The sequence below is a fragment of the Mus musculus genome, chromosome X (assembly GCF_000001635.26).
Source record: "Mus musculus strain C57BL/6J chromosome X, GRCm38.p6 C57BL/6J".
Taxonomy (NCBI): domain Eukaryota; kingdom Metazoa; phylum Chordata; class Mammalia; order Rodentia; family Muridae; genus Mus; species Mus musculus.
The window spans coordinates 9,300,257-9,325,242 of record NC_000086.7 but is presented as its reverse complement, the minus strand read 5'-3'; the positions used below and the strand labels follow the sequence as shown (position 1 = coordinate 9,325,242).

Genomic DNA, 24,986 nt, shown 5'->3' with positions numbered 1-24,986 from the left:
TTGTTGTGAGCCTAAATCCTTATCCAATTCCGCTGACACCAATCCCTGACACTCTGTTCTGCTTGCAGATGGAGCCTAACATAACTGTCCTCTGAGAGGCTCCATCCAGCAGCTGACTGAAACAGGGAAAGACCCATAGCCAAATAGTGGATCGAGTTTGGGGATTCTTATGGAAGAGGTAGGGGAAAGATTGAAGGCCCTGAAGGGGATAGGAACTCCACAGGTAGACCAAAAGAATCAAGTAATCTGGAACCTTGAGGTTCCCAGAGACTGAACCAATCAAAGAGCATATATAGGCTAGACCTAGGCCCCCTGCACATATGTAGCAGATGTGCAGCTTGGTCTTCATGTGAGTCTCGAAGAACTGGAGCTGGGGCTATCCCAAAAGCTGTTGCCTGTCTGGGAGATATGTTCTTCTAGCTGGGCTGCCTTGTCTGGCCTCAGTGGGAGAGGAAGCACCTAGCCTCACAGAGATTTGAAGTCCCAGGGTGAGGGGATACACAGAGGGAGCTTCCACCTTCTCAGAGGAAAAGGGGAGGGAGAGGGAATGTGGGAGGGGGTGACCAGGAGGGGGACAGTGAACAGAATGTAAAGTGAATAAAAAAATAAATTTAAAAACAATTAAAATCAATCAAGCAAGCAGAGAAGTGAGACCTCACGAGTGGCTGACTTTAGGACCAGCTGCCAACAAGACTATGGGGGAGGTAGGGAAAGAGGAAGGGAAGAGAGAGGGAAGGAGAAGGGGAGGGTAAGAAGAGGGAGAGAGAGAGGGAGGGTGTATGTGTGGGGGAGGGGAGAGAAAGAGAGACAGAGACAGAGAGGCAGAGAAATGAAATTATGAACTTCCCTGAACTCCTCTGCTGTGAGGTCACAATGTTTTTCATCTTCATGGTAAATGTCTCCCTGTGAAAGGAGGGCAGGGAAGACTTTTTGCATGACATCCTATTTCTAGTCAAAGGTATCTTGTTCTTGTTTATTTCTTTAACGTTTGTTTCTAAATTAGATACAAAGTATCAGGCTTCCCTCTAACATTTCCATGAGCTCTTAGTTCTGGTCACCTCTCCCACATTTCTCTCTAATTTCCTATCTCTCTGTTCCTGACCTTCGGTACACTCTTCCCACCCCCAGAGTTTTCCCTTCCACTTCTATAGCACATGTATATTATTACCCTCCCTCCCTAGAGGGTATGAAGCCTCTGTTTTGCCCTTCTCATGGACCTCCTTCTGTTTTCTTGGCCTCCATGTGTGTAGGCACTGTCCTATACACATATGTAAAACTTAGAAGCTAGGATTCCCCTATGAGAGAGAACATCTGGTGCTGGGTTTTCTGGTCCGCGTTTCCTCACTTGGCAAAATATGTTTCAGTTTTATAAATTGACTGTGGACTTTATATATTCACTTTTTTGGTTTTACAACTTATACATATGTATCACATTTTCATTATTCACTCATTAGTTGATGGACATCTCCACTATTTCCTATAGAGCAACAGCATAGATGAACAAGTACCTCTACAGTAGGAGACGGAGCCCTTTAGGTATATGCCCAGGAGTGGTATAGCTGGATGGTATGCTAGATCTATTTATACTTTTTGAGAAACATCTACACTGACTTGCATAGTATTTCATGGAATTTTGCATTTCTACCAACGTCCTGGCTGGCCTTTGTTTTCAGATGTTTTCCTGATCTTGTGATTTGGGTTAAGATAGATCTCAAAATGGTTTCATTCACATGTCCCTGATAATTAAGAAGAAACATTTTGAAAATGATCATTGGACATTTCTCTTTTTGAGAGGTCTCTGTTCAGTTTATTAGGCTATTGTACATATTGGGTATGTACCCTTTAATGGGCCAAGTAATACGGTAGCTGAGTAAATCTTCATGTACTCTTTCCCCAGACATAGGAAGCAGAGCAGCTTTTACATGCCAAAATAACTTCCCAAGAGCTAAGAGAATCAGGTAAGAGAATGCCATGTCTGCTTATAGTATAACAAAATTGAAAGACTTGCTGAACAAAATGGGAAGAAAAAAAATTTCCCCATCACTCCCTTTGCAAATAGCTACTTTTCTCTTGCTCAATCAAATACCATGACCAAAGAAGCTTTCTGAAAAAAGAGTTTATTTGAGCTTCTGGTTTCAGAAGCATGAGTCCATCATGGGAGTGAAGGTGGGGAGAGGTGACACATGGTAGCTAGCAGGCGTGGCAGCAGTAACAGGGAGCTGAGAGCTCACATCTTCAAGCATAAGCATGAAGCAGAGAGAATGAACCAGAAAATGGTTTGAAGCTTTTCATTTTATAGTCTGACCCTCAGTGCCTCCGTGACATGCTTTCTCCAGCAAGGCTGCTCCACTTACATCTCCTCAAACACGGCAAGGACCAGGGTCCCAAGTGTTCAACTTCTGTGGTCTATGTTGGATACTTCTCATTCAGACAATTTTCCTGATCCACGAAAACCCCAGAAAGAAACACTTACCACTTGGGGCAGGAAGAAAGAAAATTAAACCTGGGCTTTAAACTTGAAATCCAGGATTAGGTATGACACAGTGACACTCTTCTATGAAAAATGCCACGATGCCTGTTTTGTTAGGTTAGTACCTGAAAACTAAGCCATTGTAACTGTGCATGGCAGGCAGTAGAGGCTCCACTAATTATCACCACTCTAACCTCAGGCTGGAGAGTGGGGAGCAGAATTCCAGCAGCTGAGGTGTAAGGTAAGGAATCTTGGTCAGGGATTTGTCGACGAGAGTCCAGTAGGAGGATCACTGTGAGACCAAGATTTAAGTAGAAAAATGAAGGTTTTGTAGATAGTCCAAAGCTCAGACAGATTTCCATGTGAACCAATAATCACATGGAAATCTGTGTACCTATTAGGACAGACCTGAATTTCGGCCGCATCAGTTCTATCTATAAAGTAGGCTTGGGAACACCTGTCCTATCCTGAGAAAGTCCAAGCCCCTCTGGATGATACATAGGTGTAACTGAGCTTAGCTTTTGTGGCCAGGGGACCCTCTCCATCACTCTCCCTCAACTTCAGCCAGTACAGCAGTACTCAAATACAAGAATCCTGAACTGCCCCAGGACTAATTCCAAACCATCCTGTGCATCAAGAGTGGCTGATTTGTGATTTGGCCTGCATCACTGCTATCTGTGATGACGTTGCAGCTTCCCACAACTCATGAGATACACACAACCCAGCTTACCACAAACCGAGATGACCAATATTCTACTTTCACCAATATACCAAATTTAGGCAACATGGTATAGTGCAAGGCTCAACTCATGGATGAGTAGCACAGAGTAATAAACATATAAGTCTTTGCCCTGGAGCCTGCTTAGTGGCTGAAGCCACACATGGACAGGACTTCCAGCCCTCAGAAACAGTTCTGCCTTAGGACAGAGCCTCTGGCACACTTCCTGTAAGGGAAGGCATGCAGGCTCAGCCTATTGGACTTCCCATTCCAACACTTGTAGCTAATTCCAACAGTCCTGGGTTATGGGGCTAACGAACTGGCAGCCCTTTGAAGTGTAGTTCTTTGTTTTTGTTTTTGTTTTTGTTTTTTGAGACAGGGTTTCTCTGTAGTCTTGGCTGTCCTGGAACTCACTTTGTAGACCAGGCTGGTCTTGAACTCAAAAATCCAGCTGCCTCTGCCTCCCAAGTGCTGGGATTAAAGGCCTGTGCTGCAACCACCCAGCTGAAGCATAGTTCTTGTTCCTCACCCAGTGCTCTACCAGTCAAGGGCAGTGGTCTCAGAGAGTGGCACAGCTTTGGTAGATGAAGGTCCATTGACAATGATCTTTAAAAGTCTAGCCACAAACCAGTAACTAGAAACAAGGCCCCCAGGATATCCACTGCAGAGACAGACACCTCTTTCTAGGTACTCTGCTGCTTGTTGTTTTAATGGAAATATATGGAAAAGCTCAGTTTTGCCTACAATTCTTGAACAATGAAAACTCACCAGTGATAGACTTCTGACAGCTTTGTACCTTCGTATTATACAGTTCTAGGATAAAGCAAGTGACTAAGATTGCCTATAATTTCTTGAAAGACAGGCATAGACAATACCTGATTCTTCAGTGCCAGATGCTGTCATGTGCCAAGAAGCATCACCGAATGCAGAAAATCATGACATAACATGCCAGAAACTAACCAGTGTAAAAGTCACCTCAGACAAATTAAATCATTTGTTTTAAGGAATTTAAGGAATTCTTTTAATTCAATAAGCTTGAAGAAAACAGATAAATTTGTCTTTATTGTAACAAGGAAACAAGAAAAATATAGGAGCAATTTAAAAGTCAAGTAGAAATTATTAAGATGAAAAATGCATTTAGGAAAACTTTAAATGTGATATGGGCCCTAAATAGAATAGACAAAAAGAGTAAGTGAGCTAGGATATAAAGTACTTGAAAACATAGTTTGAGATGAAAAAAAGAGCAACAATGCTTACTAGTACTTTGGGGGACAACACTAAAGAAGCAAATATGTGTGATACTGGGGTTTACCCAAGAAGCACCTGAGAACACCAAAGGATCAGACATCTTATTCATAGAGTAGAATAATCAGTATTGTCTAAAGGTCCCTACTTCCAAAACCAATTATAAGTTGAACAAAATTTCTATTAAAAATACAGTGGCTTTCTTCACAGATGTAAGAAAAATGTAAAACATACATTAAACCATAATAACTCCCAATTTCTAAAGATATTTGAGCAACAAGAACAAAGTAGGAGATTCTATGCTACCATACTATGCTACCTTACTTTAAAAGTTACTATAATGCTATAGTAGTCAAATCAGTATTGGATTGAAATAAACACACACACCACCACCATCACCACCACCACAATCACCACCCTGGGAAAGAACAGAGAGCCTAGAAATAAATTCATACATCTATCACCAAATGACTTCTAAACAAAAGTGCCAAAAAACATACTGTGAAGAAGAAACAGCTCCTTCAACAAAGTGTTAGAAAACGGCACAGCCCCATGCAGATGAATGTTTAAGACCTTAATCTAAGACACGACTTAATCAAACTACTAGAATAAAGCACAAAGGAAATGCTTCACTATATTGAAATGGGCAAGATTTTTGGGATATAATCCCTCTGAAATACATACAATGAAAACAAAAGTATACAAGTGGAATTAGAGCAACTATAAAAGCTTTATTATAATGAAGGAAATATTCAACACAGTGCAAAAAATGGCCTACAAGATGAGACCACATTGTTATTGACTATATCTGAAAACATTCTGATATCGAAAACATATAAGAGATCCTAAAACCAGCAATTAGGCAAACCAATATACATAGACAACTATATATTTTTAAGTATTCTGAACTATCTAGGAGAATGACTCTTACATGCCATGAGATGTCAGATAAAAATTCCTGTGCTAGATATGTATCATTTCTCTTCCGTTTGTTGGTCAGAGGAATCCCATAGTCTCTCAAAACAATGCAAGCTATTGCCAATACTCTTGGGTACCAACCACAACTTGAAGGTAAGAAGCTATTGCTGAAGGTACCACATACTTGAATCATAAGACAGAGAATTCAAGCTGCTACAATAACCTGGATGCTTCATGACTACTGGATAGCTTTCACGGTGCTACTAGATATTATGCAGGCAGCCTTGGGAGAAACGTCATCCATAGTCTTACCCAGCTGTGAATCCTGAAAACTTCAATAACAACCAGCCTGGTAAAATATTCCCATAAGTGTAACAGTGGCATAAATGTTACAGAGGTAAATAAAACCGTGTTCTGCTTGGATTTAAGACCTACTCCATATGATACAACTCATGTTCAGCATTGTAAATCTACTCAAGAACCTACAGCTAAAGAAGGGGTCATAGACCCTAAGGGAGTACCCTACTACCATTATTTTGATAAACGGCAACAAACTGTATGTGGTATCTTCAACATGTATCCTTATAACCACGGATTAGTGCATCTCTAGACTGTTTTTAGAGATTTGTTTTTTGCAGTCGATGGTGACAATTAACACTGAAATGCACAATGGATCAGGGTTGAGAATAAGGAAGTGTGGAGTGTTAAGCTCTAAAAGGGACATCTTGTCATACCCCTTCCTACAAAGGTTCCACGATCATTGCAAAAGCAATAGCATTAAGATCCTAAGAGCCAAAAGTCATGGAAGAGGGTTGCAAAGGTGTTGTTTGAAGATGGCAGGGCTTCACATAGGGACTGACAGTTGCTGTAGCTGCATGCACAGGGCCTGTAGATGATCAAGCCAGTCAACATTGTAGCTTGGATGAGGGAAAGTGATAGTGGTTATGAGACAGAGGCACTGGAGGGGAAGGAATGGGGGATACGTTTGATCAAAACACCTTACAATCATGCATTAAATTCCCCCCACAGATAAAAAATAATTTAAAAGAGAAATGAATACAGGTTTTCATGACAGTATTCACCAGACCACATGTTTGAAGCAGCTCTGTCTATTTCAACACAGACCACAGAAGGGAACCAAGTGAGCAATGCTAAATGTCCTAGTAGTCACATGAAACAGTGACTTGAAAGAGGTAAAATGTAATTTTACTATATGAGGTCAATTTAATTTTATTTCTATCTTCTCTAGGCCAGTAAACTCCAAATATTTGAATTCATCATGTCATCTGATGTAAAGGTAATCGTGGTTAACATTTCCATTACTTTGTTTTGTTGCTGAGGTTTTAAGATATTCATGTTTTATATTTTCACATTTCAATCTGAAGTAGACACATTTCATATGCTTAGTAATCATAAGTGGTTAATGGCTGCCACATGGGCCAGTACTGGTGGATACATAAGAGCATTCATTAATATTAGATGCTGAATATGAATGCTATCTAAGGACATGACATTCTAGCTTATAATTAATTTCCCTTTGGAAATGTGTAGATAGTATCAGGGCCTTAATAATATTTGTTTTACCCTATAATTCCAGGCAGCTCTGCCAGGTAAAAACAGCCCTGCATGCCTGAATAGCTCGTTGGGGCTTAATAGAAACCTTGCTTATCTTTTTCCTTCAGAATCAGTCCTCCTGAGAAAGGAGAAAATGAATTCAGTGTGAAAGGTAGAAAATGTGATATAAAGAAACTCTAAGGTGTTGTAAAACCTAGAAAATGAGGTCAACATTCATGCAGAGGAATAGGGAATTTGCTTGCAAAGTAACCCCTGGTAGGTGAAGCTCACCATGCCACAATACACTCCCTAGGCCCTTCTCTTCTTCTTACTGTTTTTCTTTTAAAACACTTTTAGTTGGAAAGAGAGCAAGCAGTCTCACACTAGCAGAAATTATGCAGTTGACTTTCCCACATTTGGGGGCACTGCAGGGGTCAGTACAACTGGAGTGCAATGACTAAGCCTCACCCTGGGGAAACCAAGTGCATGGTCAAGGCATCTCTTCTGCTATGCCTGGATCCTAGCCCTAATTCCATAAAGAAAAGTTCAGAGTCAAGATTAGATTTGAAGTTCAGAATTTGGCAACATTAAGCCCTTTACAGGTGAAAGATTTGCCCTCAGGTAGAAGTGGCTTAACCTGTTTCCCCACTAAGTTCACATATTGACGGAAGAAATACAGACATGAAATACCTTTAAGAAATATGAGTGCATGTCTTGCCTCAGTAGGAGAGGATGAGCCTAACCCTGTAGAGACATCAGGTTGGGGGGATACCAAAGGGGCCCTACCATCTCAAGAGGAGAAGGGGCAGGGGGAATGCAGGGACAGACTCTATGGGGGGTAGCAGTTGGGATGCAATAAAATAAAATAATAAAAAATTAAAAAATAAAATATAATCATAAATTAAAAATATATATAAGTATAGGTCATACAGCCTGCTTTTAAACACAGAAACTTTCTAAACTATGGGAAAGAATCCTTGCACAAACATCAAGCCACCTACCTAGAGATCCACTTGGAGGCTGGAGGAAACAATAAATCTTTTGCTTCTCTCTTGCAATCATCTTTTACTCTTGAGACCACTGAAGGGAGAAATCGATGATCTAGGGGGGTAGTGAACTATTTTGGGGCCTGTGAGCTGATACGGCCAGCTGCCTAAGCAGACTGTGTTTGTCCACAATGTGGGGCTCTTAGTAGACAGGAGAAATTGCCTCCCAGAACAGTAGTCCTGCAGTTTCAACAGTGGCTTTCCGTTTACCTGACATGATAGTGGTTCCATCTTCAGGCTTTAGTTCTTGTCTATGGGCATGCTGGGAGGACTATGATGACTACTTTGACCACAGTGAGAGTTTTCATTTGTTTTCTCCTGTCACTCACAACAGCATCCCCATCGGATTGAAAATAACTGTACACATGTGTGCTAGATACTTCTAGTTACTAGAAAGGATGGCAACTCTGCCACTCCATTTAAGAAAGTCCTCTTTGTAGAGAGGGTAACAGCAGGGTGCCCTTCTCTGTGCTGTGTCATGGCAGTGGAGGTGGTCCTGAAACACTGCTCTGAAATATAGATTTTCCATCCTGTTTTGTTTCTTGAGACCTAGCACTTCTGAAACTGACTCATTAACTGTAGACTTGAGGTAATTAAGATCAGAAGCAAACTGATAAGACATTAAGCCAGTATGCATAATGCAGATATGTAAAGAGGGTGGTATTACCAGGATTCTAGGAAGTAGGCTAATCAGGTTTCAATCAGAAACTCATCACTGGCAGAGAAAATTAATTCAGGATGGGAGCTAGGCAGGGAGGAAAAAGCACACACAGAATCTTCAAATCTGTCTCCATAAATCCTTCCTCTTTGGTGGGCAGCAAAGCCTGAACAATATTCCTCCCCTGGACAAGATGTTGACACACTACGGCCATTAAGGGAAGGGCTCTTCTCATTGTCTGTGGTAGAAATGCTGCTGTGTGCAGTTCTACATGCCTCAAAGATGTTCTTTGGTCTGAACCCTGCTCAAACCACCAATACTGGAAACCTAATAATTTGCACAGAAAATACAGTGAGGCATTTCCTGCAGTTGGGCCCAGCCTTTTGACATTGTAAAACAGCACTGTCATCTACAAAGTCCGTGCTCCAGGGTCATTTAATTGACTTAAAAATATTGCAATAAGCCCACATCATAATGCTTTAAGTAAGTTTATGATTCTGTGTTGGGTCTCCTGCATTGATATCTTTACTGTATGTGATGAGCAGATGCACACACCCAGGGTCTAGAGCATGGTTCTGCAGAAATCTCACCATCTTGGCACAATCAGTAACCTCATTTGCCAGGGCTTATTGTGTCCCTGGAAAGAAGGGGCTAAAGGTTTCTGGATTATATACCAGCTTTCCCTGCTACAAATATCTTTTCCTGAAAAAGAAAGCCTTCTGAGAACGTTATTTATTTATTTACAATGCATAATTGGCATGCTTTTTCAGTTATAAAGACACTCCTAAAATAGGTATGTTCCTTAATTTATAGTTAGATATGAAAAGTAATTTCTGGTGTTCTATTGCACAGTAGGTGACCACAGGTGGTGACACTGTACTGTGTTTTAAAAATACCTAGGAAAATGATTATGAATACTTTCGCCATAAGGAAATGACAAATGTTTGAAGAGACAGATCTGGTTACTTCTCATCTGAACACTGCACAATGGATACATATATTAAAATATCATATACTTCCCCATAAGAATATATAATATTTTGGGCTCACTCTGTATCCCTGCCTCCTGAGTGCTTAGATCAATGGCATGTGCCACCACACTCAGAAGTCTGTAAAATTTTTGTTACTTAGAAAACACCATCTCCTGTGAGAGAGACATGAAGAAATATGGCCAGAGGAATATTTACAATAGCTTACTGCTCTCTCTTTGTTCCAAATATTTAAACAAAACCATATTTTTATCGAAAATAAATTTGTCTTCATACAATATATTCTGATCATAGAATCTCCTTCCCCAACTTCCCTCCCAGATCCTCTGTATCTCCCCACCCTCCCAATTCCATCCCCTTTCCTTCTCTCTTTAGAAAAAAAAGATAAAAAACCAAGATATACATACACACATGTGCACATGCACAGAACCTATGAAAACCCAATATTTGAATCCATAATACACAAGCAAAAGTCTGATAAGGCAAAAACAAAGGAATATAAGACAGAAGTCTACGAAAATATCATTGAGTTTGTTTTGGTCATCTCCAGAGTATAGGTGGGGGTTTACTGAGATGGGTATAGGCACTCCTCCATCAACCTGCTGCATCTGGAAGGCATTGTCCAGCAGGGATGAGGGCTTCTCCTTACCTGCATATATGGAGTCCTCATTCAGTCTTTCGCAACACACACACAGACACAGACACACACACACACAAAACACAATATAAATATATACACATATACTCTACTCCCCCATGCTACAAGCAAAGCTGCCTTCACAACACACACACACACACACAAACACAATATAAATGTATACACATATACTCTACTCCCCCATGCTACAAGCAAAGCTGCCTTCACAACACACACATATACACATACACACACCTACACACAAAAAAACCACAATATAAATATATACACATATACTCTACTCCCCCATGCTACAAGCAAAGTTGCCTTCACAACACACAGACACACACAAAACACAATATAAATATATACACATATACTCTATCCCCCCCATGCTACTAGCAAAGTTGCAGGTTGGGATGGAAAAATGAAATACTCAGTTGAGGGTGGGGGTATAAACTGTCAACAAGCCCAGCTGGGAAGATCTTTTGCAAGGGGCACAGTTGAAATTCCCTAAGATGGCAACTTGTTGGCTTGGAGGACAGTCAGTCATCAAAGCCCCTAAAATTTAAAAGAGAAAAAATTTGAACTACCAGATGAATCTTCTGGGTGTACAGCCAAAATAAATAAAATCAAGATGTTTAAGAGACAACTCTACTTCCATGTTCATTACAATAGCACTCCCAACAACCACAAAAGCAAAAGGAGCCAAGTGAATAAAAAAAAGTATATACATAAGATAGGACATAGAAGGATGCTGCTATTCCTGTCAACAAACATAAATTTGGAGGATATATTATTAATCAAAATAAGCCAGACACAGACGAACTAATACTTTGTGGCTGTACTAAAATGATGTGCCTAAAATAATCAAATTCATACCTACAGACAGATAGTAGTTGCCAATGGCTAGAGGGTAAACCATTGTTACTAGATGCATATGAAAGCTCAACTTTATACTGCATAAGTTCTAGAGATCTGCTATGTGCATCAAAGTTGCTAAAAGAGTAGTGAGAACTTTTGTCCTGTTCTTCCAAAAGAGAAAAAAAAAACAACAAAAATGAAATTTTTGAGGTGTAGCACCTTGTTTGTGGTGATAATATCATGGGTGTATGCAAATAGATAAACTCAGTAAACTGTACACATTTAACATGTGTATTTTTTGTGGCAATTATACTTTAATAAAGCTATTTTAACAGAAAGATATCCTATAGTTATATCTTTGCAAACTGAAAGGACACCTTTAGAAACAAGTTATTAAAACAAACCACATCTAGCCCACAGTCCCCACTGGCCCCTTTCAATGAGTGATATTTTTCTAGTCTCAGAAGGAATTCATTTTGTAGTATGTTTATGTTCACACTCAACCAAAGTCTGTCATCCTTGTATTTTATATTTGTTATGTAGAATATATATAGTAGTAATAACCATTATTATTATTATATAGTCACATCTGTCTTTGTGTCATACACAACACGTGAGATAACTAATCAGAGTCTCAGTGGTAGTATTCAGCAGCCTGGCTCCAATCTATAGAGCCAATTCTTACAAGGCAGCAGTGTTTTCATGGGCAGCTGTTGTATTGAAAGCCTGAATCTTTGCATTCTTGAACTTCTCATCCTATTTCAGGGATTTCCAGTTTACATTATAAAAGTTCATAATCACAACAAACCATTTTCAAATTTGTCTTTCAAATGGGCCTTAAATTTTTTTAAAAAGAAGTCATTTGAGGATTATACAAGAAATAAAATGCAAGAGAAAATTGAAAAAATTAATTTATTGTATGAAGAAACATAAACAACATTTGAGTCAATGACGCTGAGAAGCAGTCCACAAAAGTGCATACCCACAATCCACTGGCTGAGACGCACTGGCACATGCAACCATGCCAATGCTGTAAAACAGATCCCAAGGAAATGCTGCATTTTCAAGACAATCAATACTAAGCTTATTTTTCCGTTTACAAAACTGTACAGATTACATTCACATTTAATTAATGCTTCAAATCAGCCATTTAAGTTGTAATGTATAACTATCAAAAGAAGCTGTTACATTCTTTATAAAGGATAATATGAAGACAATAAACTTATTTGCTATCAGAAGCATATTCTGAGACCCACTGGGTCTTTTTTTCTCACAAAGTCTAAGCTCTTAGGGGATTTTTAAAATGTTTTTGTTTTTTAAGTGTGTGTGTGTGTGTGTGTGTGTGTGTGTGTGTGTGTGTGTGTTGTGTGAGTCTGTGTACATGCATACACACACCATAGTTTGCTTTTAGAAATCAGACAGCCGTGGGAACTCTTTCTTTCCTTCCACCATGTAGGCCCCAAGGATGGAAGTTGGGTTGTTGGGTTTGGTGGCACGAACCTTCCCTGGCTGAGCCATCGCACATGCCCTGAGTGCTAATTTCTGTAATTAACTGATGGTAAGACAGGGCAACTGCAGTGGAGCCCAAAGACCTGTGCACTCACTAAAGACTAATGTGGATGACGCTACTTATGTCATTTCAGTCGGGGAAACAACAAAACCAAACCACAAACAATAACCAGTTTATGGACTTGAGTAATATAATAACTCTTTATGGTACTTTGAAATATTTTTGTGTCTATTACTTAGTGAAATCTTTCCAACAAGTTTATGAGGTAAGTTGGAATACTATATCGTATCATGTTAATTTGGTAAGTTAGGAAATGGATGCATAGAATAATTAAGTAAGCTTGTGGGACTGCACAAGGAAAAAGCCTACTTATCAAGAGACTGAAATAATATCTAATTAGCTAAAAATACAAAATAAAAAAACACCTGTCTTTATAAAGCGGGACCTGGGCGGGCCTTTGTTGTGTGATAGTTTATCACTGCTAGTTAGTTTGGTTTGAGGTCATTCAAGATGCTTACCAACTGACTAAGGTAAAAGGGCTTACAATATATTTGAAAATTAAGAGTTTAAAAGTATTTCTGGGTCATGCTTCTAAACCAAGGCTGGAAAAATACAAGTATCCTTACCCTTGTCTAATTCCGAACCTGCCTAGGAAGTGTCAGAGTGGCGCTAATCTCACTCTCAAGGCATGACCTGAAATTGGAAATGGGTACCATCTCTCCCCTCAGTCACTGGAAAGCTTCAAGGAAAGGATTTTCTTCACATTAAAGACTGAAAACACCTGGTGCCTGTAAACATAAGGAAATGATTTGACAGAGAAGAGCATTTTGGGTTGACCTAGGGATGTTCTTCCTACCCTTTCAATCATTTTGGATTTCTTAATAACCCAAACAGGAGTGCTTTAGCATTTTAAGCTTGTTTTCCCTGTACTTTCCCTGTACTTGCTATGTATGTTCAACAGTTTTGTACCTCTGAGCAAGAAAAGTACAAAGATTTATCTGTCATATAAAGTATCACTTTGATGATGTACACTAACTAGATCTAGATGTATTACAAACAGGAAAAGTGGTACAGGGGTCAACAGCAAACAGACAAACATCAATTTGACTTTTATATGTTAAAAGTGATCAAAAATGATGGGCTGCCTATGCATTCTCATACAGGTAAACCACAAATCCTGGTAAAACAGAAGAAGTACAAATGAGGAAAAATATTTCAGGAAAGAAAACGGACGCTCTGTGGTTCAGAACCTTACTGAAATGTGTGCATACAAAATGGTACAAAGATTAACAGCGTGAATGACACATCAAAGAATACTTACTATTTTACGAAGCCTCTAGTATAGTAAAATACTTACCAAACTGAATGTTCATTTGTTTATGAAATTTCTCATCAATTTGATACCAAAAGAGTTTTTAAAAAGCAATTATGAGGAGTATGATGGCCAGATAAATGTGTTTTATGTATTTAGGTGATCAGAAAATTGAATATCTATTCTATCCCATAGAATCACAAATAGGGGTGCCTTTGGAAATGCATTACATTTTGTTACAATTTTCAAGTTAAGTTGGTGTGAATTTCATGGTCACTTGTTTGTAGACATTTCATCATCCACATTTAGTGGTAGAGATCATAGCATTGCTTGCTGGCACCTTTGTCAGAGTACTGACAATATTCTATCCAACCCTTTTAAATTAAAATAAATACTTCCAGATGAGAGAGAAATTATCCATTAGATGAAATGGTGTGGAGGACAAAACTGAGTATCTCATGAAAATGAACTGCTATTAAGTCAAAATGGATTTCATGAGGAACAAAAACTTGATCATTTCATTACTTTCTATAACTTAAAAAGTTTCTAAGATCAACATTTCTAACTAAGGATGGTAGTGAGGAAAACACTTCTTTTTCTTAAGATTGTGAAAAATAAAATGTCCTGTATACTTGCATCAGGAAACAGATTTCTACAGAGCTTTCTAGAAACAACAGCAAATGAACTGAGGTTAAAAGGCTTGTTTAAAACTTGCCTGGCACGCAAGGAAGGGAAAGATAGAGGTGGAGACTATTAGTTTTATTTTCTTCCTTCTTAAAATATTAATCTTAGAAAATTCTACTAGAAATTTCTCAGAATTATAGGACAAGCCTGAATTATGAGGAGAATGAAGCCTACCTTCTGAGCAATTCATATTTTAAACATTTAGATATTTGTATGAGCTTCCATCGTTTTTGATGTTTTAACAGTTGTCTCAATCGATCCTGATCCCTACTTTCTTCAACATGTGGAATGAAACACGGCTTTCCTAAGTAACTGTACCAATGGATCCTAAAGTCCCAAATGTAGGCCCTTGAAACAAAATGCACATTGCATGCCAGAGTGGCTACAGTTGGTTATGTACAAAAAGTCTTAGTGAGGTGAAAATGGAACATACCAATAAAACAAACTTAAATAGCTCTCCTATAAGCTATAATTGGAACAAAGTTGTAAAATCCCTAGGAACCTATCCCAGCTATCATGGTGACTCTTGTATAAAGCTATATTCAGTAGTAGTAAAGCATTAGGCTACTGAGACAACAGGCTAGGAACTAGAAAACGAGCATTTCTCTTCATTCTAATGATGAGTATGACCAGCTCAACTGAAACTTCAGGGATACTGTGTCAATCAATGAAATGGCCAGTGAGGATGCAAGAACAGAACAGAGTCAAATGCGAAACAAACTGTGGGGTAGTAGGCTTCTTTAATGCACTCAAAGCTGCCTCAAAGCCAAGGGGTTTATAAAAGGTAGCAGCTCACAGGGAACTGACAGCTAACTTCGTGCCTTAGTCCCTGCGCAGGGCTCATGATGTGTGTGAAGGCTCATTACTTGTCAGAAGCCTCGGGTCTCATTAAGCAGAGCACAGATCAACAGCAGTCCAGATGTCAGTGGCCTCGGGGATCACTTTACTGGTAGTAGGCATTACATCTTGCTCTGTGCACGCCTTTAAGTCTGTGTCTATCCTTCCTACTGGCTCGCTGGATTTTCTCCTCAGGGAGGACCAACAGGCACACCTGAGAAGTGCCCTAAAGCTTTCCGAAACACTGGAGGAGAAGAGCTTTTTGCAAGGGTGGAAAAACTGATAGAACACAAGCATGAAGAGAATGCCAGTGCAGTACCCAATAAGCAGCTGCAAGATCAACAGAGGCGCACACACATACATGTATATGTCAGTTTTAAAAAAATACCACAGGAGCAGGAGGACGGAGTTCTCGATGAATCTCGTCATGTAGTAAATGAGCAGGCGGTACCAGTTCTGGGACTTGCTGATGAGCTCCGGATTGTCGATTTTCAGCTGAACAGCTGACCAGCAGAACATGTTGATGCCGGCATAGAGTAAAGTGAGGAAGCAGAGCACGATGGTGGTACCCACCCTACTTAGGGCCTTCTCTATGTTCTCAGGGAATGGGGAGCCACTGCACCAGAAAACGATCCAGGGATATAAGAAGAAGCTGAAGAAGTTGACGAGTATGACTGCCACCACCCAGATCTTCAGGACAGAGGTAAAGAGGACCAGGACGATGACTCGGGTGGCAATCTCAAAGCTTCTCCAGAGGAAGATACAGACATAAGCCAGGGGTTTGACTTTGACCTCATACTCATCATACTTGATTTTGATGGCTAAGATGTTGCAACGTAAGGCGCCATAGACAATAGACAGCAGGGACAAGGTCATGATGAAGCCTGAAGAGAGAAGAGAAAGAGCACTGTCAAATCTCACCTTTTCCAAGAGTCCTCATGCCAGTGCTCTATCATCTCCCACCCACAGGCCTTGGACTCTTCTGTATTACTAAGTTCTCCCTGGTGATATTTGAGACTGCCCAAGAACTGTTACAGAATTACACAAGACTACTATACACATATGCCCGGCAGGCTGAAACACCAGGGGATTGAGAGCCATGGGGCAACATCAATAACTGAGTTATAGCCACAGTAAGAGCTTGTTTCTTCACCTGCTTGTATAATAGCTGTGAGTCACGTGTTCTATGCTATTTCCCAGTGCTCACTTCCAGTCACCTACTGTGATTTTTGTCTAATAATGACCCCACTCGTCCCCTTCTGTGCCTCAGTTTTCTCTCGAGTCTGTTATACATTCCTTTCAAATGCATGGCCTCAAATCCTCTCACGGCCTGCTTCAGAGGCAACGTAGCCTGCAGCTCATTTCTGACGCCAATCTTGGTCAATGAGAACAGGAAGAGTCTTTTACATAGTATGCTTTGTTTTGTCAGCTGCTCTATCAGTTTCTGCAGAATCAAGACTGTGTCTAGCATTTCTTCAGTTTTTCCTTTTCCTTTTTTGTGATGTTACACATACAAAGCCATCCCCAAACCCTGACCCTTGAGATTCTCCCATATTATCTCCTAGAATTTATACCATTTTGTACTTTGGGTTGTTATGTATTTTGAGTTCAACTTTACAAATGGTAAAAGCTCTGTGTTCACTCACATGTTACAGATATCCTATGGTTGTATACAGTTATTCTAGCACCAATTGTTGAAATCATAGTTTTCCAATTGTGTAGTCTTTGCTCTTTGGTTGAAGATCAAATAATGTCAACTCTAAGGGGTTCTATTTCTGGATAATATGTTCTGTTCAATATCTATTAGTCTGCTTTGTCAGTCTTACACTACCTTATGTACAGTAGCACTATCCATGCCTGCTCTGAAATGCAAATCCATGGGTTTCCATACATGTACTAAAACTCTATCTAAATAATACAAAAAAAGAAGGTAGCAACATCTCCCCGTGGTACAGCTGCATAGCACTAATCCTGAAAACATGGGAGCCACATACTAGAAGGAGAGAACCAACTTTGTTCATGTTGTCCTTAACCTACATATTACATACCATGAGCCACACAAAAATTAATGAAAGTAATACAGGAGAATGAACTTTTTCCCCTTAAATTCTGAATCAATGAACAAAACATATATTTGATGGGCCTGAAGACTCACATGCCTTAATTTTTAATTTTTCCAAGGAAAGCTCAATTTTACTGAAAGTATCAACTTTACTCAGTTTTTGACACTGATTCTAGAAAACAGTTTCTTCATTGTAAAGACTGGCATCTACTAATATCTAAAAGCTAAAACATCAGAAGAGACTAGGAAGTAGCTGTACGGAGTTATTTTTCTTGAGAGGCTGATTCAGTGAACACTGTGATTCGGAATATTTGTGTGGTAGTTTTTATGTGTGGCTATAGATGCTCTCATCCTTGTATTGAAGAATCTTGTATTGAAGCACTTTCTGTCAGTACTTAAATGTTTGTCCACTACAAAAAAACACTTCATGTTTGGAGCTGAGATGAAAGGATGGACCATGTAGAGACTGCCTTATCCAGGGATCCACCCCATAATCAGCATCCAAACGCTGACACCATTGCATACACTAGCAAGATTTTATCGAAAGGACCCAGATGTAGCTGTCTCTTGTGAGACTATGCCGGGGCCTAGCAAACACAGAAGTGGATGCCCACAGTCAGCTAATGGATGGATCACAGGGCTCCCAATGGAGGAGCTAGAGAAAGTACCCAAGGAGCTAAAGGGATCTGCAACCCTATAGGTGGATCAACATTATGAACTAACCAGTACCCCGGAGCTCTTGACTCTAGCTGCATATGTATCAAAAGATGGCCTAGTCGGCCATCACTGGAAAGAGAGGCCCATTGGACACGCAAACTTTATATGCCCCAGAACAGGGGAACGCCAGGGCCAAAAAGGGGGAGTGGGCGGGTAGGGGAGTGGGGGTGGGTGGGTATGGGGGACTTTTGGTATAGCATTGGAAATGTAAATGAGCTAAATACCTAATAAAAAATGGAAAGAAAAAAAAAAGTTTGGAATAACCAATAAAAAAAAAAAACCACTTCATATGCTAAAAAACCTAGTCATGCATAGTTGGAATGTAAATTATTCAGTCCTACATCTATATAATGTTATATTTAAGATATTTAACCTGAAAATGTATATTGCATTAAACAGCATAAGAATCACAACAAGTCCCAGAATCTACTAATGGCTTGTCCTGTAAGGCTAACTACTTACACAGAATATCCTTCTCTGCATTAAGAGAATTAAAACAATTATTACCCACTTGGTGCTGAGTAACCAAGCACAGAATTTTGAAAATACAAGGAAATTATCTTAAAATCATATACTTTAATCACACAACTATAAATGGATGTGTATTGTAAAATATCATAAAAATTTGGCCAAGAACGGTAATTCCCTAAGGCAGTGCTTCTCAAGCCTCCTAATGCTGTGACCCTTTAGTGTTGTAGTGACCCACAACCGTAAAACTATTTTTCTTGTGACTTCATAACTAATTTAATACTGTTATAAATTGTAATATAAGTTACAATTATACTACAGTGGTCTTAGGTTTTCCAATGGTCTTAGGTGACCCCTGTGAAAGGTCATTCAACTTCCCCCCTTTGTCCCCCACCCCACCACACCCCAATGCAAAGGGGTCACAACCTACAGGTTGAGAATCACTGTCCTAAGGAAACAAAAAAGCTAACACAAAATGCTTAACAATAAATATTTCTGCCTCTAGAGATGAGTTGTTACCTAGGAAATGACTAGGGTTTTTGTCATGTAAATACAAACTTATATCGACTTAAATGGAGAAAAGAGGCAAAACGAACCCTGAACATCGATGAAGAATATTCTCCATCTCTGCAGAGAGCCAGACCTTACCTGGTACCCCTCAGTAACAATCTCTCCTATCCTTGTCTTCATCTTCTAACATTTAGAGAGAACAAGTCTTTAGGGGCTTTCTGACATCATCTCCTAAACCTATGTACCCATAGTGAACACAGAAGGGGGATACTTGGCAATCCTGCTTATATAAGTGGTCCTTTATCAAAGTCTAATACCCTTTCCTAACATAAGCCTCACCTTCTATCACAAGCAAGACACAATCTTAGGTTAAAAGGGAGCTGCAAAGGCTTCAGGAGACTGTAAATCCTTGCCACAATCTTGCTTCCTCTTTCCTAATTCTAGTCCATCAAAGTTCTGCAAGAATTCTGTGAACCTGGAGAAGCTGTCACCAGGTATGAACTTGCTCATTTCTTGACACCAAATCCTTAGCCTTTATGCAAAAAAATGGAGATTATTTTTCCAACAGAATTCTGTTTGGAGAAGGAATTCTAGTTGTTGGACAGGAGGACAGTTTCTATGTGGGTGTCAATATATACCAAAGGCTACATGTAAGAGAGAGGATGGTCACTGATGGTTCTCTGTTATGTAACTGCTGTGTGAAGACACCATCGTTTCAAGAGAACCACGGAACTCATGAAACACTTGGGTCAAACAGACTTTAATAAAATTAACAAGCTGAACATGTTGGTGTATGTTAGCAATCCCAGGAGAGTGAGTCAGAAAGATTGTAATTGAAAGGCACCTTGAGGAACCTAACTAGAACCTATCTCCAAATAACAATAGAGCATGTTATGGGGATGGGGCAAGAAGTGAGAAAGCCCAAAGGGAAATGGAGTGTAAGGGTAAGGGAGAATTGACACACACAGTAAGCAGCTAGAAATTCAAGTTTCAAGGCTCCTTCTGAGATGCACTGAATCTCATCTTTTGTTTCTTTCAATTCAGTAAAGGATCACTTATCTGGAGCCTTGCCCTCTATGCCTGGTTGTCTTTTCAAAGCCTTTATTGTACCAAATATTGTCTTTCTCCTCCAAATTCCAATTGTTCCTTCAATGCTGGCTCTGTTCTCTGGGTATATGAATCTATCTGAGTCAGCTGTATCTAAAATGTATCTTGCATTTGAAAAAACAGACAAATATTTTAGGAGATTTCTGTAATAATAAGGAATGGGAGGGGAGAATAGAGGAAAAGGAAATGAAAAGGAACAGAGATGGGCAGATGAAAGAAGAAAGGATGCCCCCCCCTTTACACTGTATTTTCTTTTGTCTGCTAATACACCACACACACACACACACACACACACACACACACACACACACACACACACACACACACACACACAAACACACAGAGACAGAGAGAGAAAGACAGACACAAAGAGAGACTTTCCAGGCAATCCCCTTAAGCTGTTTCTAATCAAAACTTACTTCCTAATCCTTCAATCCTTGCTCTCTATTTACAACTTTGTGTTCCCTTCAATATACCTTTTGATAGTCACTATCCTCTTTGTCAAATTCTGCCTGGAACATTAGTGACAGCATTTTCTACTGATCACCCTCTCACTTTCATGGCAGCCCTTACTCAGGGCCTTCATAAGAACATCTTTCTTCTCTTACTCAGGAAACAGTTTCCTTTGCTCCTCGTATGCCTATCATATTTCTGTTGCTAGAGATGCTGTAAGTGCCTCAAAAATACCACTCAAACATATAGAGCAAAACCATTATTTTTTCCAACAATCTCTTACATACCACCATCAAGCCTGACCCTATACGTATACCCTATGTGTTTGTTGGGACACTTCTATCTTCTTCCCTCATTAGACTCAAATCTCTTGAGTTCTTGCTATTCAGAATAGCTATGAGCCTACTGCTTAGAATGGGGAGCATCCCAGCCCATGCCACTGAATTAGAATCTATTTTCACAGCATTTTCAAAGTGATCTGTAGGAACATTCAAGTTAAGATGTCTGACTCAGATCTTTCTCTCCTTGTCTCATTTTATCATGCCTGGGCATCATATGGCTCCTAACATGTGCTCATATATTTCAATACCACAAGCCATCTTCTACCTCTTCTAGCTGCCTAACTAAACCTTTTCCCCCCATTTTTATTGGGGACAGTGTCTCATGTAGGCCCAGCTAGCTTTGGCCATGTAATGTAGTCATGGATGACAACAAATTTCTTGTGTCTGCTTCCCTAATGCTGGGGTTACAGGAGTATGCCACCATACATTGTCTGCTTCGTTTATTCTTTAAGGCTCAGTTGCTATCATCTTATCAATGGTGCCTTCTGCTGCCTTCATTCATGGTCAGCTCTGTTAAGTGCTTTTAAGGCTGTTCCAAGCTCACATAACTGCCTCTGTTTTGAGTATTCCCATACACCTTTATCTCCTTCCCTGACTTGTGTAGGTCACTTTCTTTCCTATGAGAATGAAACCTCATCAAGGTAGCTACTCTTTCATACAGACTCTTATCACCAACACCAAGAACAGTGGCTGACACAAAAAGGCAACAAACCTACCTGAGCACAATAAGTGACTAATTGCAAATAGTATAAATCATCTCTTTTCACTGCTGATGAGAATGTTGAGCTTCAACACTTCCAAAGAAAGAGTTGGAGAACGATAGGAACTCTCAAACATCTTTACCATACGCTAACTTATGTGATTATGGACTGAGGTGAATCTGTCTGCCTCCATGGATTTTCCAAGGTTTAAAAGTTCTATCTTTCTCCAACATTTCCAGAAAAATAGAATCCAAATTGGAAAATGTATTGAAGGTTTGAGCCAACAGTCTTAAGATGCTATTTGAAGTAATTCAGGCCGGCTACACAGGAATATATAGGAACAAAGTAGTGTTTCCTGACCTCAAGAGTAGTTAAAGAAGCTAAGTAAGTGTTGCTTCAGGATGTGGGGCCCAGGCAAGGGCTAAAACAAGTCTGAATTACGGGTTGGTAGTGTTGTGGTTTCCTGGTGAGTGGACGGGTTAAGGTTCCTGCTGGATTCTACCACTTGCACTTTGGGGTTAGCTTTGAATACTTATTCTAGAGTTCGGACCCTGAAAGCCCTGAGCAAACAGAGGAAGCCATGGTTGAAAACAGGAGGGACTGTCATCACTGTAAGCTGTACAAAACATTGCCGCATAAGATACCCTTAAGTCATCTGGAAAATGAAAAGAAAAATCCTAGGAAAAATCTGCGCGTTCTCTAGAATGGTTACAATTAAAAGTTAGATCATACACAACGTTAGAAAGACTATAGAGCAATTCCTCCTGGTTTTATTGAAAATTGTTCTCTGGGTTCTTTAGTCCTCCCACCATGGAAAAAAGCTCCCTACCAATCTACTTTAAGCAGTAACCAATCTACTTTTGGTCTCTATACTTTTCCTTAATCTGCAGTTTCATATTAGCAGAATAATATAATATGCTGGCACCAAAAGACTTTTATTTTTTTACTTAGCTAATGCTTTTAAGGTTCATCCATGTGGTAGTGTATATCAGCTCTTCATCTCTTTTTATGGCCAAGTTTGTTTCCAGTTCCAAGCTACTGTAAATAGTGCTGCTTTGAACAATGCACACACAAGTCCTCCTATACACACATTTGCCCCTTTGACTAGATTAGAGTGGAGTTATTGGATGGTATAATAATTTTATATGTAATTTTTTGCAGAACTGCCAACCTGTTTTCCAAATAAGTTACAGCATTTTATATCACAACAAGCAGAGTATAAAAATTATAATTCCTCTATATTCTTTCTAACATTGTTTATTATCTAACTTTTAATTCTAACCATTCTAAAGAATGTGAAGATTTTTCTCAGGATTTTTATTTTCATTTTCCAGATGACTTAAAGGTATTTTATGTGCTAACTGAACAATTTACCTTCTGCGGTTGCTTTAGTTTCTGAACTATGGATCAAACTCATAGATTTTTATCTTGTCTTAAAGATATTCCCCTAAAATCACCAGTCAGATCTGTATAGACTAATATACTATAAAATAAAACCTTATATTTATATATACCTGTCAATAAGCACTTATAATAGATGGATAAATGGGTGGGGGAGCAAAAACCAGAAAGAATTTCTTTTTTTTTTTTTTAAGGTTTTTCTTTTTTTCCTTTCTTTTACTTTTTTTATTATTTTTTATACTTTTTATTAGGTATTTTCCTCATTTACATTTCCAATGCTATCCCAAAAGTCCCCCATACCCTCCCACTCTCCTACCCACCCACTCCCACTTTTTGGCCCTGGCGTTCCCCTGTACTGGGGCATATAAAGTTTGCAAGTCCAATGGGCCTCTCTTTCCAGTGATGGCCGACTAGGCCATCTTTTGATACATATGCAGCTAGAGTCAAGAGCTCCGGGGTACTGGTTAGTTCATATTGTTGTTCCACCTATAGGGTTGCAGACCCCTTTAGCTCCTTGGGTAATTTCTCTAGCTCCTCCATTGGGGGCCCTGTGATCCATCCAATAGCTGACTGTGAGCATCCACTTCTGTGTTTGCTAGGCCCCAGCATAGCCTCACAAGAGAGAGCTATATCTGGGTCCTTTCAGCAAAATCTTGCTAGTGTATGCGCAATGGTGTCAGCGTTTGGAGGCTGATTATGGGATGGATCCCCGGGTATGGCAGTCTCTACATGGTCCATCCTTTCGTCACAGCTCCAAACTTTGTCTCTGTAACTCCTTCCATGGGTGTTTTGTTCCCAATTCTAAGAAGGGGCATGATGGCAAAAAGCAGATTAAATCATTTGCTCCAGTATTCCCGCCAAGAAGAACAACTGATCAATCATGTGTTCAAATACATCAGAAACTGGCCAAAGCAATGAATACTTCTGAGATTTAACATATTAGAATGAAGAAAGTCCCTAAGAAAAATTCTGAAGCAGTTTTTTCCCATAAAATATTTACTCAAATGAAAGTACATACTAAGAGATTAAAAACTGGGCCAAGGGGTGGGTATGGGGGACTTTTGGTATAGCATTGGAAATGTAAAGGAGCTAAATACCTAATAAAAAAAAGGGAAAAAAACTGGGCCAAACCTTTAGCAGACTCTCAAACCTGCTGGGTGTGTGAGTAAATATTGACACTCAGCCTTCAAATCTCACAGGGTTCTGGCGGCAACAGAAAGGACATTAGGTTTAAATGTAACTGAGAAATGGACTGAGCCCTCACAAACACTGAAGGACAGATTTCAATTGACTGAGCTTGAGATTCACCCAGGTTGATTTGCTACTTTGAGGCCTTCTCTTGAACAAAGTAAAATCACATTATTCAAGGCTTTAAACCAAGAAGGATAAAATACATTCCAATTTAAAAACATTATCTCCTTTATTTTTATATTATATTTTGATTACAGCATGTCCCCCTCCCTTATCATTCTCACATATTGCTCACTACTCTATTTTAAATCCATGGCCTCTTTTTTCATTAATAGTTAGTGTGTGTGTATATATGTGTGTGTGTGTATGTGTGTGTATGTGTGTGTGTGTGTGTGTGTGTGTGTGCATGCGCACATAAGAGTGTTTCCGTGTATCCCTAAATGTAAGCTGCTCACTCTGTATAACGTTACTCATTATGTATGTTTTCAAAGCTGACCATTTGGAATTGGATATTTCTCCAGTAGAATTACCAGTACTTCTTTGTCTTTATTTATTTATTTTTTATGTGTATGTGTAAAGGCCTGGTGCCTGCA

General features: G+C 39.5%; 1 protein-coding gene and 1 non-coding gene across 2 annotated transcripts in view; both read right to left on the bottom strand.

The window, feature by feature from the left end:
• Positions 1-7,266: 7,266 nt before the first annotated feature.
• Gm25481 lies at positions 7,267-7,424 on the bottom strand. Its single transcript, XR_003953229.1, has one exon. It is a non-coding gene; the product is annotated as a U1 spliceosomal RNA (small nuclear RNA).
• A 4,573-nt stretch (positions 7,425-11,997) lies between these two features.
• The window catches only part of Xk (X-linked Kx blood group), a 40,462-nt gene continuing 27,473 nt past the window's right edge, over positions 11,998-24,986 (bottom strand). Inside the window, exon 3 of the mRNA NM_023500.2 lies at positions 11,998-16,326. Within this exon, the coding sequence (NP_075989.1) occupies positions 15,494-16,326 (833 nt within the window). The 3' untranslated portion in view covers positions 11,998-15,493. The remainder of the gene's footprint in view (positions 16,327-24,986) is intronic.